Source organism: Barbus barbus (assembly GCF_936440315.1).
Source record: "Barbus barbus genome assembly, chromosome: 42".
Lineage (NCBI taxonomy): Eukaryota > Metazoa > Chordata > Actinopteri > Cypriniformes > Cyprinidae > Barbus > Barbus barbus.
In genome coordinates, this window is record NC_136720.1 from 5959263 (window position 1) to 5978249 (window position 18987).

Here is an 18987-nt window from a genome sequence, read left to right on the forward strand (position 1 = left end):
CAACTCTATGCATTTACTGTATTTGATATAGTGTCTAAATGAATGAAAAATAAAGCATCAACTGGTGCAGACTCTCCCTAACAGCACATCAGTAAGGACAGTATGAATATATTTACTTACAAGATCAATATTATCAGAGAGGAAATTATAACCACGCAGATGTCTGCTACAATAATGCATCAGACAATTCCATTCATTCTTTGCCATAGGAAGGGAAGAATTGTATAAAGTTGATATAAAAAAAAAGATTGGATGAAAAGTAATTTCCTACTACTAAATTCTGAAAAACAGAGGTTTTAATTATTGGGCCAAAAACCTCCACACGCAATGACCTTGAATACTCTCTAACACTTGATTTGTTTGATGGCTGTTCTGTCAAGTCTTGGGTGTGCTCTTTGATAGCAATCTTTCTTTTGAAAGCCACGTTTCTAGCATTTGTAAAACCACACTTTTGCATCTTAAAAATATGAAATAAGATGCATTTTGTCAGAATACACAGCTACGTTTCATGTTCATATAAATAATTTTAAGATTTCAAGAATAAAGTTTAAACATGAAAATTAAGTTCTAATGTTTGGGGAATAATCATTATATGCTTTTTACTAAAATAACATAACATTGCAGGATTAAAGTATTAATATAAAAAAATAAAATTTAAGTGACTATGCATAGGCAAATTCCTTGGAAGAAAACAAATCTGTCACACCAATGTAACAAGCATGATCATCTCCCTGCCACCATCCAAGAAAAAATATAAAATTCAAAAAGAGAAATGCTTGTAGACTCCAAACGATCCTAAGGTCCATATCTCATCTCCTAACAAATACAAATTTCATGGACATTTGAGAGGTCTGAGAGGTCAAAAGGAAGGTTTTGAGCCTTGCAGAAAAGTTCACTTGCTCTCTGAATGAATATGAATATTTTATTACCTGATTAATCCAAGTGGAAACAGGACACCAGCTTTAGACATCTTCACGACTTGGCTAGTACTGACTATGAATGAATAAAAAGTCTTGAACTTTCATACAATTTTACTTTCTCATCAGTCATGTTGAGACATAAAAAAAACTAACACATTTTAGCACATGTCGTCCCTCAGTAGATCCAGTGTGATAACATGAACATAGGTCATGGAAAATGAAACCTGATGAGCTATTGAAGGCTATGTGTGTCCAAGTGTAGAGGTCTTTTTGGTGGACTTTGTGGTTCTTCATGGACTTTATCTGTGCTTACAAGCTGTGATTGGAACCATGTGTAAAAACACAAGTTTCAATGTTTAATGTAACGTAATTAAAAGTTTTATCTTACAAGGTTGTGACCCAATATGTTCGTTGTCTTGCCCAGATGAGCTTTGATAACAGTATTTGGATACTGTAGGCTGAGACGAGTAGAGTTCCACTGCTTGAATCAAAGTCAACCCATTGGTTCGATCAATCAATCAATCAATCAATCAATCAATCAGTCCACCACTTGTTGTCAGGTTAGATTAGGTAAGGGGGAGCTTGGAGGACAAAGCCCATTCACAAGGGTTTGGTTTCACAAAGATCTGCTCACTGATTTCCACCAGAACAATAGAGAAATGGAAGAGCTCTCAATAATTTAACAGACTGGTGGCATTACGCAACAGGCCTTACGAGTGGGCTGCCAGAGGGAAGGGTAGCGAAGCGAAAGAGAGGATGACCCAGGGAACGGGCGCCTGGGAACGTGTGGGAAGAAGGTCTGTGGAAAGATTTCAAACCTAACTGTAAAATGATTCTATATGGATGCATCCTGTCACCAAGGTCATTACCTGATGACCACCATAGGCAGAGATATGCGAAGGCCACGATTGGCCGTGATATGCGAAGGCCCACGAATGGCCGTGATATGCGAAGGCCCACGAATGGCCGTGATCTGCGAAGGCACACGAATGGCCGTGATCTGCGAAGGCCCACGAATGGCCGTGATCTGCGAAGGACCACGAATGGCCGTGATATGCGAAGGCCACGATATGCCAGTTTTGTGAATAAATGATGAAAGCAAGATAGGCCAGGTTACATAAATGATAATAGTAAGTTTTACCTGATGGCCACGACAGGCCATGCAATGCAAAGGGACGCAAAAAGCTAATTATGAGAATAAAACAACGAAAGCACTGATAGGCCAATTAAGAAAAGGGCCACTAAAGGCCAGGTAACATGAAAAAGACAATTACCGATCTACCTGATAGCTCCAATAGGCTATGTGATGCGAAATGCACTGATAGCCATGTGATAAATGTGTTATGGGAAAAGCCGCCATAGGCTGGGAAAAGCTGTGATAGTCCAAGCTATGCAAAACCCCCCAATAGGCTGCAAAAGGCTGTGATAGTCCGAGCTATGCGAAAGGCCACAGAACGCTATGATATTCCGGGCTATGCAAAAGCCTCCAATAGGCTGCGGAAGGCTTTGCTAGTCTGTGCTATGCGAAAAGCCGCGATAAGCTGTGAAAGGCTTTGATACTTTGTGCTATGCGAAAGGCCATGATAGGCTGAGGAAGGCTGTGATAAGCTGCAGTCACACTAGACTTTTCGTTCCATTGACTTCCATTCATACACATGTGACTGCGTCGGACTGGAAACACAAGCCCGTGCGAAGATATTTCGCTGCGTAACAAAATTCAAGCTTGGTGAACTCTTGCTTGTGAATACGCATCACATGATACCGTGTGACCAACGGTAGCTTGATACATCACAACATGACCTCCACTTGACCTTCTATCTGAATTAAAAGAACATCCATTTAAAACTGCAGCGCTGCAGGAAAGTGGAGTACATTGTATGATCTTACGATTTAGATGTATTATAATTTGCTATACAAAGGGACACGATAATCAGATAATGTGAATAAAGCTATAAAAGGCTATGATAGGCCAATTATGTGAAGGGAAAGTTTTTGTGAAATACTGAAGCCAAAGATATAGTTGAAAAACGAATGTAACCACCACCAGTAGCTAGCGAAGAGAAACATATAAATTTTATGATCTCATGAATGATATAGCTGTTGGATCAACCCGAACACAGGACAAGCGCTCGCTTTGTATAACTGAACGCTTTGTCTTGAACACAAAGAATGTTCTTGCACAAACCCATTCTAGACCCATCCGCCACAAGTGCATAAAACAACATAAATACTTATCATGGCGTAGGTTGATGTAGAGATGAAGACGGATGCTAAAGAGACAAGCAACCGTGTTTTTGATAACAGGCCCGGAAAGACTTGATGAAAGTTTTTTGCGAGAGTTCAGTCGAAAATATAATTTGATGATTGAGACGCGAGCAGTGCCGGTGTTCTCGGCGGGCACTCGGAACGACAACGGACATGAACTCAAAAGCTCCGCCAATGTTTCGCTCCTCCGCCGTGAAAACGCCAACATCTCTATATCGTAGCAATACGACCTAGCAACCGCAAACATTCGCCGAGACGCCAGTTCGTTGCACGATACCAACGAGACGGCGTGCATCTTGAAAGGAATGTCAAACTCGCAATATTTTGCAGAAAACAAACTTCAGACTATATGCCAGTAACCCCGGGAAAAGTCAGGCAATAAGTCAAGTGACAGCTTGCCTGACTGAGCTGTGAACGTCAGCATCATCAACTGCGAAAAATGAAACAGAGTTTAGTGATTATATACTCAGGTCGTTAAATAGTGATTGGCCACGAATGGATGATGTGACATTTAGCCTTCCTGATAGAACCTGCGCTGACACTTTCACTTCTGTAGCAAGTAAAGCCGTCCATGTATTTGTGCTCCTCCTGCTGTGCTCCCCCATGTGCGAGCATATGTCGACATAAAAGACATCTTATTTTTAGTCTAGTCTACAATAACTCCCAGAATGCCTGTGGTAAAGAGCACAGCAGCTTTTAGTCAGTGCGTTTGCAGTAGGTTGTGCATCTCTGTGCAAACGTACACGCTCGTTCTCCCCTGTAGGCGTGCAGGCCCCAGTTTCGTCATGCTGTGGCTGAATCACTAGCTCTTCACTCCCTCTACTCTTTTCTGCCTACCTTTCTTTCCTTTTTTCACTCTCGTTTTTATTCTCTCTCTCCCTCTCTCACCCCGTCTCTTCAGGTCTGTATATTTTTCCCTGCCTCTCCCCTCCCACGCCAACCTCACATGCGCTGAGCTCAAGGCTCTGCCAAACCGTCCTGCTTCTCAAGCCATGTGCATGCATAAACACCTCAATGGAAAATACACACCAGATTGCTTGCAATGACTATTAAAGATCAAAATAATAAGTCGACAGTTATTAGTCTTTTCATTTTCCTATTGCTTATGATGCTTTAATGTAATGAAATTCATTAATGTAATGAATATTAAGGTATGATGATGCCAAATGTCTAATATTTGTTTGTTTTTCAAAGAACAAGACCTTTGAATTGTTGTGACCCCAGATTTCCAGTTTCATGTGCTTTCATCTGTTGAACTTAAATTGAACAAAAATAACAAGCAAGATGAGGATTTTAATTAGATTTATTTATCAATGTGAATCCTTGAAGCTTCTCATTTATCCTAATGACTGAGTTGAAATTAATTTAGAAAAACATTCTTTAAAAACTGTAAGAAAAAAAATGACTTAAAATGGTCATAGAGTCATGTCACAGAATACACCTTATCATCCCATGAATAGTCAAAACATATTAAATTGATGTCAACCACCAAAAAACAACTGAGATAAGGGTATTAGATCATTTTGATCACAATTAAATGATTTGATTGTTTCATTTAAAACAAAGGGAAAAAAAAGCTTTTCCCAGCAATTGCATGAATGATGTCAGAGCAACGTAAGCCCAGAGCTGCCTGCATGCATAATATCAAAGTGCTTTAGTTTAACTTATGGCATAACACTCACATGATAAGCCCAACATGAAAACCAGAAAAACTGAAATGTACAGAAATACATTTCAATTCACTCGTTTATATCAAACTCTTTCATCTTCAAAAAAAAAAAATACAAAATGATGCCAACAACATTAGAAGCCCAGATGAAAATACACGGATAATCCCCACATGTGATAATGATCCAGAACCCTGGTTATTAGATGTCTGGTTATTTTTACAGATATATAGAATTTGCTGTAACACTAATTTTTTGTTTCCATCTTTTTAACATACATAAATTACCTTTACAACTATTTTTGGTCCATTTTATTGTATGGGATTCTATTTATTTAATATAAAAGTGTTTCTCAAACTGTAGACATCTATAGTCGTAATAAATAAACATCACTCTGGCATATGTTTATTTTATACCGAACTGTATAAACACATTGTAAAAATATTTTTTCTTAATGATTTTCTTTAATCTCAGCTATTTATTTTGCTGGCAAAGCACCACAGTTGTGATGTTTATTATTTAAGTGAATATCATAAATGCCCTACAGAACGAATTAAAGGGTTGCAAAACACCTATGCTGGTTAAGATGCTGTCCTATACACACATCCTTAACACGGACAAATCAACACAATGTTTTTAGATTCTTTATTTTGCCTTTCACTCTTTTAGTCATTCTCCTTGCAAAACCTATAAATACATAAATTCTCATTTAAAGTGCATTAGGTTTTGATAGACAACATTTACACTCAAATTAAAGGTGTACTTTTTAGATCTCAACTCACATTGTTACGAGTATTAAAAGTAATGGCAGTTTCTACCAGTTTCGACCTATGCGTGATATATAGCACTATTAGCACTTGTGCTTAGCATCACTTTCTGGACTTTGTTATTATAATTTTATGAACTCTTGTTTTGAAATAAATTATTTGCATACTCATTCCCTCACCAAACCCCCTCCCACACTCCCCATAATTTGATTGGATAATTTGACAGGATATGAAGTTTGCATTCATAAGCATACTATGCATGACCACACTGAGGTAGATCCAAAGAAACCAATGAATAAAACAAAGCCGTTACAAAAGAATACATAAAAATGATTAAAAAAATAAATAAATAATAAGAAGAATAAGAAGAAGAAACACTGCATGTTTCACATTTCTTTGTAAAGCAATGCCTGATCCAGCCAGATGAACTTCTATTGTATGTACAAGTATGCTGAGGGGCCGTTTCCTGAAATCCAACCCCAATGGTCCTGGAACATCCCTGGACACATCATGTGTGATTAGATATGCAAATGTTTTACAGTAACTATTGCATGTTGAGACACTCTATGCCAGTTAGAGGACTGAAGGCACCATTCAATTATTAATTGAAATAATAATGATTAAATATGCAATTATAATGTGTTAAGTATAACATATAATTAAATATAATAATTACAATTATTTAATATAGATAAAGAGATCTTGTGATTAATTAAGCATAGAACTGAATATGTACATTTAAAAAGCTTTAACAAATAAAGTCATACTTTTGAAATGTAATACTGACTTTAAATACTTTGTTTTACAGAATACACAAAAGAAAGTTGTGCATTTAGTGGGCAGTGGTTGTACTTCAGTAGAGTTATACTGTCGGCTATCGTATTGATGTCATGTATTAATTAAAGCAGGATACATAGTACCATATCAAACAGATCTCAACGTTTCATAAAAACATGCCATGATCTGCATAATTAATCAACATTCAGTTTGTATATGGTTTACAATACCCTACAATGAGCAAATAAATAAATGGTCAACATATGGTACAAGAAAGGATTAGTGTTGATCTTATTTTTGCAAAGTCACTGAATAACTGATCATTTTTTGGGATAAGGTGCATTGCAAAAAAGTCATTTATATATGCAAGTGCTCTAACCCAAGTACATATAATAGTTATTCTGTCTTTTAATTATTTAATATTTGGTATCCATAGGCAGATTTTAGACTACCGTTCTTCAGACAGAATCAAAGCAACTCTCATGGACTTGAGATAAAACATACGCAATGAAATAACACATTATCAGAGGCCTTGTTAAAGCACTCTGATATATGAATAGAGTACACTATATACAGCCGGGGGCGTCCTATAATGTCCTAGAATGACATTGGAAATCTATACATCTGTGAGACGCTTCCCCTTATTTACACAATTCTGATTCACAGCTGTGCAGTTCCCAGTTCGCAGGTTCGCCTCGCGAAAATGATCAATGCTGTTATTGAGGTCGTCGTCAATCTCCATGTATTCTGACTTGCTGACGACAGACGAGCTGCGACGACTGGAGTTAGAATCAGACGCGATGTTCTGATTGCTCACCGTGAGGAGCTGTGCCTGTTCATCACCTTCAGTTTCTCTGTGATAGAAATAGTTAAAGTTGGACACAATCACAGGCACTGGAAGCGCGATAGTTAGCACTCCGGCAATGGCACATAGAGAGCCTACTATCTTGCCCCCGATAGTAATGGGGTACATGTCTCCATACCCCACGGTTGTCATCGAAACCACCGCCCACCAGAAGGCGTCTGGGATACTTGTGAAGAAGGAATCCTTTTCCTCAGCCTCAGCGAAAAACACTGCACTGGAAAACAAGATGACGCCGATGAAAAGAAAAAAGATGAGAAGACCCAGCTCACGCATGCTGGCTTTCAAAGTCTGGCCCAAGATCTGAAGCCCCTTGGAGTGCCTGGACAGCTTAAATATCCGAAACACCCTGACCAAGCGGATGACCCTGAGAATGGCCAGCGATGTGGCCTGCTCTCCTCCACCCTTTGCCTCCTTTCCATCGTCGGGGTCCTCCGCCATCTCTGTTCCAAGCGTTATGAAATATGGAATTATGGACACCACATCAATCGTGTTCATCATGTTTTTGAAGAAGGCAGGCTTACTTGGACAAGCGAAGAAACGGACAATCAACTCAAAAGAAAACCAGATGATGCAGAGTGTCTCCACGATAAAAAACGGATCGGTAAGAATATTTGGTTTGAAGTAGAACGTGCTGTTGCCTATCACCTGGAGCCGTCCGTGTGGATCCTCCTTTAAATTTGGTAAAGTCTCCAAGCAAAATATCACGATAGAAATGAGAATAACCATGACGGACACTATCGCGATGCCTCTGGCAGGGCCTGAGCTCTCGGGATGCTCAAATAGCAGCCAAATCTGTCTCTGAAACTCGTTCTCCGGCAGGGGGCGCTCTTCCTCACGAATAAAGCCCTCATCCTCTCGAAATTTTTCCATAGCTTCTTCTCCAAGCTCATAGAACTTAATTTCCTCTGAGAACATATCCAAAGGTACATTGACGGGTCTTCTTAACCTTCCCCCTGACTGGTAGTAGTAGAGTATCGCATCAAAGCTCGGACGGTTTCTGTCAAAGAAGTACTCGTTCCTTAAAGGGTCAAAGTAGCGCATCCTTTTCTTGGGGTTGCCCAATAGTGTGTCGGGGAACTGGGCAAGCGTCTTGAGTTGTGTCTCAAAGCGCAGCCCTGAGATGTTGATAACAACTCGCTCGCAGCACTCGGGGGAATACTGTGAGTCCTGTGGATGCCCCTGCAGAGTGGAGGATGTCTCATCCATATTATCTCCAGCAACCACCACAGTCATCCTGGAGATCAAACTCGCAGTACTGGATGGCAGTGGATGTTCAGGTGGGTTGAGTACGCATCCAACGCCCTGCAGTTTCAATAGTCAACGACCCAACAAGACATCCAGCCTCATTTTCCACCAAACGTCGAACATCTCCATGTCCAGTGGAGCACTGCGCCTACTTTGTGTCCTCACCTAGTCATCCAGAATATAAGGGGAGTAATGAGATACCTCAGATACCATGAGGGAAAAGAAATATATCCTACTTACACACACACACACACAAATCAACAGGGATGCAATAAGACATGCAATTTCTACTGGAACCAAGGATCTGAATATATAATTAGAATCATATTGCTTTTGGAATTCAAAAACAAAAATGAGGTCTTTAAGAACACAAAGTTCCCCACAGGACTATCACGATTGCCAGTAAGACGAAATCAGATTTTAAACTCCATTGCTATGTGAATGTCTACAGTGCCTTTGCTCTGTGAATTTCTTGTCCGCTAGCAAGATCTTCCAGTACAATTGCATGTAACGTTCTTGTTAAGATTGCACAATGATCTCAAATAGAGTTCTAAGGATCAAATAAGAATAAGGGTAAAATGAATTTGAATTTGGCTTGCTTTTCAATTATATTTACAAGCTTTGAAAGCAGTGCCCTGAAAGCAATCAGAACATATCCTCTTGTAAGCCAGCTAGTGAATATGTGTTCTTAGTATATCTGTTAAAACATAAATGCCACTGGCTGAGGTTCTGTTGTATTTTAATTGTGAGGTAAAAAATTATTATTATTATTATGCATTTACATCAATATAAATATAATATATAGTAATATCATTTTAAACATTAAACTATCTAATAAATAAATAAAAAAATCCTTCAGTATGTTTCAGTATGAGTCACCAACCATTATAATCATTATAATGAATAATTTAATTTTTATTTATTTAATTTTTCTAGCTCTCCGCAGATATGGAGACACTGTGTGCCAATATGAACATGCATTTATAACGCAAATAATGAGAGTGAAACCAAATGATGGCAATGGGGATGTTATAAAATGACTGTCTTTGTACTTACGTGGGCAATCAGATTTAGGAGCAGTGCAGGCAAGATCTGTGCAAAACCTCCTGTGTGTTATTAAGATAGATCTCACATTACAGCCTCACATTCATACAGAAAGAATATAATACATCCACGATAACCATCCTACTGCCGTCAGATCACAGCAAACTTGCAGTGCTCCTCAAGCCCGTGCAGGAGAACAGCAGAGACACAAACAGAGAGAGAGAGAGGGAGGGTGAGAGAGAGAAAGAGAGTGAGTGAGTGAGCGAGTGGATGTGTAATGCGCAATGCAGACAGACTCCAGCATGTTGCCAAATGTCCTTTTCCACACATCTGATGGGAGACACTACAGCTGAAGGAGATATTCCTATTTAATTTGTCTATCATCAGTGTTTCTTTTTCGTCACATTTTGCCCTAAAACAGATTAACGTGTATATGCTAACTAAATATTATAATGTACTAATTTGCATGTAACCTTGAAACAAATGGTTACACTTTTGATATTTTATTTAGAGTAAAAATGTCCATTTCATTTAAAAATCCTCTAGCAACATTTTTTTTACGGAATAGATATACACATTGAGCGAACACTGTAAAAAAATATTTTGCCCAGTTTCTTAAAAAGTGCTACATGTGGTAAAATCTAAATAATTTTTTTTTTATAACAATACTATGATTAAATCAATTTGATGTCATTTGGTTCCACCAACAAAGGTACAGATGAACTACAAAGAATCTGTGACCTTGGCTTTGCTAGCAACATGAGCTACTTATTTTGCCCATATTTACATACAAATTGTGCAATAAATCAAATCAGGGCCTATTTTTGTTCAGCTTCTCTTGACGAGTTTCTCCAGCTGAGATACTTAAATCATAATGAAGATAATAGAATTGAGAAATCGTTTTCTGCAGTAGGTTACATCAAGATGATCTTTCGTAGATAATGGACTTTGTTTTTTAAGGTTATGCTGATATCTGTTTGATGTAAAGACTGTAGCTCTGTGAATATCATCTAGTCCTGAGCAGACAGAGCAATTGCTCTCAGTACAAGAGATCAACACAGTTCTCCATGGCAACCAGGAGTTAGTAAAAGAGTGAGGAGAGGAGGAGGGAAAACAGGTCTACACGCTGCTGCTATCACTACAGAATACAAACACAAACCTCACACATATAGGATAAAAGAAAATGTAGCTTGTTCGTTTTATTTCAGTAATTTCTGTTGATATCATTTGCTCTTATGGAACTGTATTATGTAAAGATACTATTATAGGTTTTATTTTATTTTATTTGAAATATTTGACTTGTCGACAAAAAAGAATTAATATTAATCTTCAAAAAAAAGAAAGAAAAAAATTAAATTCCATTGAAAGGTCCAAAGGGGAAAAAATATATAAGACAAAAGAAAGTTTTTTTTTTTTTTTGGAAATTCAAATTTCTTTTGAATTTGCGGTTACATGTGAAACATGTTCTTGATATTGCTTTGGACCAGTTTGTATTGTAAAAAGCACTTTCACAAATGTCAAACTGCATTAAAGAATCCCACACCACAAAACACGTTCCTCTTTTATCTGACATGCTTCCTTAAAGAACCATAAATCTATTATCAGTCTGTTACATGACCTTTCATAAAGTACAACATGTTTCTACAGGGTTGAAACTGATACTCTAAATCCTACACCATACACCCCCCCCCCCCCCACCACCACCACCACCACCCATTAAAAAACTACTTCAGCTACAGATTTAGTTTTTAAAAAAGGAACGTAATTGAACTTGGAATCAGGAATACTCCTCTTGCTATAGAGTGTTAGCATACATGAAACAAATCCCTCAGAGTATTTCTCGTGTGCTAAACCTGCTGAAGTGGACTCTGCTTTTTGCCTAGCAACAGTCGCTAGTGTACTACACGTCTCTGACAGCCCCGTTCCTCATTTCATTTCAAGGATCCTCCGCAGAGCTCATTTCATTTCGAAAGGGTGATCACATTTTCGTGAACGCTCTTGAGGAATTACTATTATAGGTCATGTTGGCAAATTCCCACAGATCCCTTCACATGAATTAGATCTGCAAGCAGCGATTAGCTTCTCCGCATTCATTTCAGCAGAACGACAGCTGAGGAGAGGTGCAGTCTTACAGTATGAATGTAGCACCCCTCCTCCACTCTCATTCATGAATGCACTGGGCCGTTATATAACATTTGTGCTCTATTTAAAAGAGCTGTAGCAATGAAGATGAACAGGAGACTCACGCGGTGCCCTTCAAGACGAACGCTGGAGCCCTAGGGGCTGTTGGGTTAGACCGCTGGGTGCTATTATTAGCTGTGTGTTACACCATAACCAATGGAAATGGAGTAAAACTGACAGATGTGTGTGTGTGCATTCATTGGTTATGTGCATTTGTGTGTGTAAGTGATGATTGCATCATGAAGCGCACATCGACCAGGTTTACTGCACTGCACCATTCTGCATTAAACACACAAGACACATCATTTATCTCCTTTTCTACAAAGTATTCAAATCAGTTTCCAACCCAGAGGCTGCTAAGCTGAGCATAAACATTTGACTTCACAAGAGAATGTAAAAATGTTGTCATTGGGTTTATTTTTAGTTCTTGTGACTCCTGGGTTCTCATGGAAGTCCTGTTAACACAAACATATCTGTTATCATATTTTATCAGTTCAGCTTTTTTAAACACTTGCTCATGCATTTTTACTCATCTCGATGTGTTAAGGATAACTGACCAGCTGAACATAGTAACTAGTTCAAATAAATGGCATCTGTATAGGGTGGAATCTATCTGTTTTCGACCAGTGGCATGTAAGGGAAGTGTTCAGGAAACCTGTTGGAAAACAATCATAATTGTTCAGTACAATTCCATGTGGTGATAGTGATACTAGTATTACATTATTTGTATTTTTTTAAAGAAACTGTAGCATTAGTAGAATTCATTTAGTTCATTTATTTTAGAAGCACATTTATATTGCACAATTTTTAATGGTTTTATTTCATCGTTGACTCAGTGGCTGCACAAATGTGCCGAAATATAGATACAGCCTGATAAGCCTCATTTGTTTTAATGTTATCTTACTAGGCCTAAGAAGCTTAAAAATGAAATAGAAATATGAAATTGCCCCATACATTCAATTTATTCTGACTAAAATTATGTAAAGTCAAATCACGTAATTGTGAATCAAAGCTCAAAGGAATGAACTTTGCAGGAGAACCTGAAGGCAGAATTAAGTAGAACTGGATAAAAGACTCAACCGCCAAATTCACGTAAAAATTCTGTATTGGATTTTCTGTCAAGTCAAGTCTGATGGAATAAGTGGTTTTTAATAAGTAATTCATGTGACTATATAATGAGTCACATAATGTATACACAGTAAACGGACCAAGTTGAACATATTCAGATATATTTACACAAAATCTGCAGACTAGCTCTTACTTTCAGCAACTAGTGTATTGACTCCTCCAGACAAAAATCTGGGGGAAAACTGTGTAGTGTATTCCAGCCTTTATTCTGTAACATGTTACAGTCATTACCTCTGAGAGTAAATTCTGGTTCAATTGGTGAGCAGAAGTCTCCTTTTATTCAGAAGGTGTTTTTAATCAGTGCCACTTCCTGTGACTTACATTCCCCTCACTTAAATTGAAATTTTCACAAAATACAAAGAGAACATAATTAATGTGGTGTGTACCATTAAAAGCCAAATGTAGTATCACACTTGTCTATACCAGGGGTTACCAATTAGTTGGCAATGTCCGGACGGAACCAGGCTGGGGTCCAGAGACAATGGTGCACCATTTTACCATTTGTACAGTTGTCAATGTGTCAATCTTCCTTAATGATGTCATATTTACTCATATATCTATATATCTGCTGCCATATTTGTGTACATATAATTGTGTCTCGATGAAATCTGAATGCCATCTATTGCACCTTTCCAAATAGGAAGCTGAGATTTCTGAGTTGAAAGGAACACAGCATATGAAGTATAATAAACGCCATAAGAATGTTTTGTATATAAGTTCAAGTCCTAGCTACTTATAGCTGATTGATTAACTTCACACTTTTATTGATCTAAAGAGAACCAACACTGAACTGATTTGAGCAAAATATTGAGACTATTGTCTTTTAGAGATGCTTTACAGCAGAATCTCAACTGTCTCAGTTGATTTTCCATAATTGATTCTGCTATTTTCTGTTTATCACTGTGAAGGTGCCTTGACACAATCTATATTGTATAAAGTGCTGAACTTGATTAAATGTAGGAGATCAGACAAAAATTTTATTAAAATTTATTCGAGATTTATTGCATACATTCTGTTCGTTTATGATTCAAATATTTATATGTAGATTGATAGATAGATAGATACCTCAGGTATACAACATACTCTCTATCACAACATCCAAATTACTGCATACCATACATTTACATCATCAAGTAGACACTTAATTCATTACCCTGCCAGGTAAGAAGACTAGACAGAGGACATTACTGGACATTTTAGCAAACTCACTGATGTATTTTGCACGATAAATGGCTAATGATTCAATACAGAAGCAGGAAGAACGTGACAGTAGACAATAGTTATAGAACTACTCATACACATCATACTGGACACATCAGACACCTTTGTACAGTGTTAACAAGGCTCTTCAGATGGACACCAGCTGCACTACACACACACATGCAGTATGAAAACAGACGATGGATGATCAGATGCGTTTGTAGCTCAACATCATGTGCTAATCAGACATGATACATCACCCTCACTATCTCTGCTTGTTTTTTATTTGTTTAGCATTATGCAGGGTATACCCACCCACAATGAAAATTCTGTTTTCAAATAAACATCAAATACTGTTCTGATGGGTTGCGAATGCGATGCTTCGTGCAGCATTCTCGCTTTCAGCGAAAACAGAATAATTTGTTAAGTAGCTACTGTTTAGCACAGTGGGGGTTTTTTGTGTGTTTTTTCTCCATCTGGCTCTAATTTCGGGTGAATTGAACAAGATTTGATCATTGCCATGTGGGTTTATGCTAATGTATTCTGTTACCATTTTAGTTTATGTCTATTCTGCAAGCTCTTGAAAACTAGTTGTCATTGAATGTATCAAAACTATGTAATTGAATGTATTGATTTAAAGGAAAAGTTTGAATTCAGAACAAGTTAAACTTAATCAACAGAATTTGTGGCATATTTATTACCCCCCCATATAGAAAACACTGACACTAATTCTTCTGTTAAAACATGTATTACTGGAAAGTTGTGCTTGTTTAAAGTCAACATTGCAGAATTGAATCTAACTTTACAAATATGTTTTTTTTACACTAAAGTCACGCCTGTACTATTGAAACCCAAGTTATGGATGGGTCTTATTTATAAGTGCCTTACTGTAAACCAGAATATGTTGTGTGTGGTAATCAACATTATGCCACAAGTGCTGTTAACTGAGTTTAACTTGTACTGAACCCATATATTTCTTTAACTGCAAAACAGTTTATGAATGAAGGGATTATTTTCTGTTGCACAAATGCCAAAATGTTGATGTGAAGAGTCTTTATACTGGGCATTGTTGAAAAGTTGAAACACGGGGATCAGTCCTCTAGAAACACAGGATGTTACATGAGCATATATGAAGAATATTACAATCCCAGGAAGACTTTGAGTGCAATAAATTCATATTAAAAAAGGAATCAGTGACATCATAATCTCAATATTCATGAATGGATAGCAATTTCAGTTTCGGTCACTGATGATATGATATAAGGCACTAGAAAATAAATATATTTACATGAACAACCAGTTAAAATCATGTGCAAAGCAACAATGATACTTCGGTCATTGTATTCATTCGATTTATCATGCATTATTGCTTACTATGAACAAACAACAGACACATACGGTACTAAAATGTTCAATACTTTGCCTGTTTTATAACTTCTCACAACGATTTCATAAATACATGATCAGCTTATGTAATGAGTGCTTGAGAATATATTTCCCTGCTTTGAATATATACCACTTCATTTATTAAGGTGGTATTAAAGGAAAATGTCAGAAATGCACTTGCGATTCTTGCTTAGGCAACAGTGTAGTTACATGTGTGAGTACACGCAGTCGACAGTCAGCAGAGATACGATGGAACATCTATGATCTGTCTAACATAGAAATCGCATGTGTGGATATCAGGGATGTGTAGAGAATGATATGAGTGGTATGAACGGAGCGCCACATTTGAAGGATCATGACATGATGTGCAGCCTGTGTACATATGTGACGCTCTGCAAAACTGACAAAACATCAACATCAGCAGCATCCATAACCATAAGATAGAGGAGACAGGGGTAATTGTGATATTGTTTTTTACTTTCCTTTTGCAAACTGTTGCAAATCTACCGGCCGCTTTCAAATATGAAACATCTAATTTACAAGATGACCAAATTACAGTCTAAGAGCTCAGTTTAGAGTAACAGCACTTCTTAATAAAAGTTATCTGCTTCCTATTATTCACTTCTTATTTAAAAACAAAGTAAGCTATTTCCTGTGACTGTGTGAGACATCCGATTCATTGGCCACTATAGGTAAATTACTAGAAGAATAACAAAGTGGAGTAAACAGTAAAATCATCTAAGTGACAAACTCAAAGTGTTTAGAGTTAAGATGACTGAAATAATATAATAACAAATACCAGTTTGCAGCAAGACTGTTTTTGTACAGCTAAAATATCTGGAAGATACTGACACCAAAAGCCTTGCAGGTTAAAAATTTCTGCGCCTACTCTTATGCTAAAAATAAGGTTGATGTCAATTCTATTATCATTACTAAGTCCATTGTTGTCCATGTTATTTTATTTTAAACAATATTTATTAGTTGAACAGGAAGTTGAATTCAGCAGCTAGTGCTTAACTTATTATTTTTTAAGAAATAATGTTCAATGTCTATTTTAAAATTTAAAAGCCAAACAATTCATGTTTCTTACACTCTAAAAAATGCTGGTTTAATTACAACCCAGCACTGGGTAAAATACACTTTATTTGAAGGTGTCCATAATTCAGAGTAATTACCTAGTTAAGTACTTAGTAGTAGCCGTTGTACTTACATGAAACAAAATGTACTTACCATGTAACTAAGTTATGGAACAGCCTGAAGTTACAGTTTATACTGTTTATATGTAAACTGTACTTACAGTTTATATGTAGAAGTAATAGGCAACTACTGTTACACATATGTAACAGACCGTGTCTGTTACACAGCTACTTATGTAACCAAGAGATTGTTACATATGTATTGCAGACTTTATACAACATAATAAATGTAAGTACACAGACATAAGCTACTTAAAATAAAGTGTATCAAGATTGTACTTAAGTGTACAAGTAGCTGTGTAACAGACTCGGTCTGTTACATATGTGTAACAGTAGCTGCCTATTACATCTACATAATTACAAACTGTAATTACAGGCTATTCCATAACTCAGTTACAGTACAACGCTACTACTAAGTACTTAATTAGGTAATTGCTATGTATTATTATGACACCTTAAAATAAAGTTACCCAACTCCTCCCACTTTACATATCCCTAAACCTACCCGTTTCCACCCCCTGGATCCCATTTCCACCCCTAAACCTACATGTGTGTAGCTACAGAAATATTACAGCTGTAGATACTATGTACCAATGTGTACTTACACTGTGGTTACATACTATGTACATATCTAGTTACTATGTAAGTACACAGGTATTAGGTCCACATAAAGTGGGACTGTTTATTGTAATGAAAGAGTGAAAATAATGGCAATGTGAAGAAATTATTATGAAGCATCTTGCTTTCACATGAAAGACTTCAAAGCAGCAGAGTTTTTTGATGCACAGAGACGGCAAAATGATTTACTGGATGCTGAACATTCATTTGACATGATGCAGATATTCATACAGTATGCATGTAAAGTCAGGATTTCAGGAGTAGAAATGGATACACTCGCTCATGAACAAACCTGAATGAAATAATTACTTATTTAAATAGGGACATTATATATAATATACACATTTCATCTACTGTCGTACAATCATCTCTCAAGTATAATCATTAGCATATAAACTCTATCACATTGCATATTCCCAAATTTTAGCTAATAAAATTTATTTATAGATTTAACCTTTTAGGCCTATATATCGCTATCATTAGAAAGCAGGGGAAATACATTTCAACCTATTATTTATTCTGTTGTGGGGCATGTTGGAATGAGTTTTTACTTGCCTGCTTTACATTATTGTAATGCTTCTTGACTTTTTGGATTAAATGACTGCCCAAAACCAGAATGGACAAAGCCAGGACAACACACATCCGACAGTAATGTGGGGAAACAAGACATGCTGTATGCTTGAGCTGTTTCCAGAAATAAGGCTTGTGAACTGCTTCACGTAACTCAACACAGTGAGGTAAACGCACAGTAAAACAGCCAATCAGGACAGTGAGGTAGATGCTTTCAGTGATGGGTGATTATGAAACTATATCAATAATCATAAAAGAAATAAAGACACAAACCTGCAGCAACCTTTGCATTTCAGTGTTTGTACTGCATGAACAATTACAAGAGGAAGTCATGACAGAATTTCTACATGTATACACATTTCCTTTTCACTGTAGGCAAAATAAACAGTGGAAAAAAGAAAGAAAATTGAAAATGATTTAGCAAAATAAAATAAAAAATCTAGAAAAATAAGCTTTCACCAGTTTAACCAATTCCATTTTATATAAAACCTATGATACTTTAAAAAAATAGATATTTAACAATGTTAACCTCAGCAGTCAAGTAATTTGTTGTCATTGATAGTTGTTCCCACTTAATATGACTACTGAGTTTGTTGAAAAAAAAAAAGAAAATTAACATAATAATCAAGATTTATTCCATGTCCAACTTTCCATGCAGGCCATAATATGTTTTGGTATAGCACATGATCTGTAACATTTAAACGTGACACTGCTGGTCTGAAAACACATATTCACGTGTACATACTCACACACACCTGTCCCAGTAGCGTGTTGTTGTTTTAGGGGCAAATAAACATCAAGATGCATGATTTCAAGTAAATAGTTTCTACCACAGCGAGCTTCAAAGCATCTTCTTTATCTTCACCACGTTGTCCTTATTTCCTTGTGGTTAGATTCCACATTTGACAATATGATTCCTTTTGAGACACTGTGCATAATTCCTTTGATAGGAACAAGTGAATGTGGTATAAATGAAGTTTGTTTTGTCCCACGTAGTGCTGCTCTGGTGAAGGTTCATTTTGTCTTTGACGATATTGTGCTGCATGTATATGCAGAGCTGAAGGACAGGAAGTCCATTTTCATGATTGTACCTGTAAACAAAAAGAGAACAGACCTCTTACCCATTGCATATTAAAAGATGTTAAAAGCTGTTATTTT

General features: G+C 37.0%; 1 protein-coding gene across 1 annotated transcript; it reads right to left on the reverse strand.

Annotated features, from left to right (window-relative positions):
• Window positions 1-7012: 7012 nt before the first annotated feature.
• LOC306861169 (potassium voltage-gated channel subfamily A member 1-like) lies at window positions 7013-8494 on the reverse strand (the record flags this gene model as incomplete). The annotated part of the gene is made up of 1 exon (XM_079403302.1): window positions 7013-8494. One exon carries the CDS (start codon window positions 8492-8494, stop codon window positions 7013-7015), a length of 1482 nt encoding a protein of 493 aa, XP_079259428.1.
• Window positions 8495-18987: the final 10493 nt, after the last annotated feature.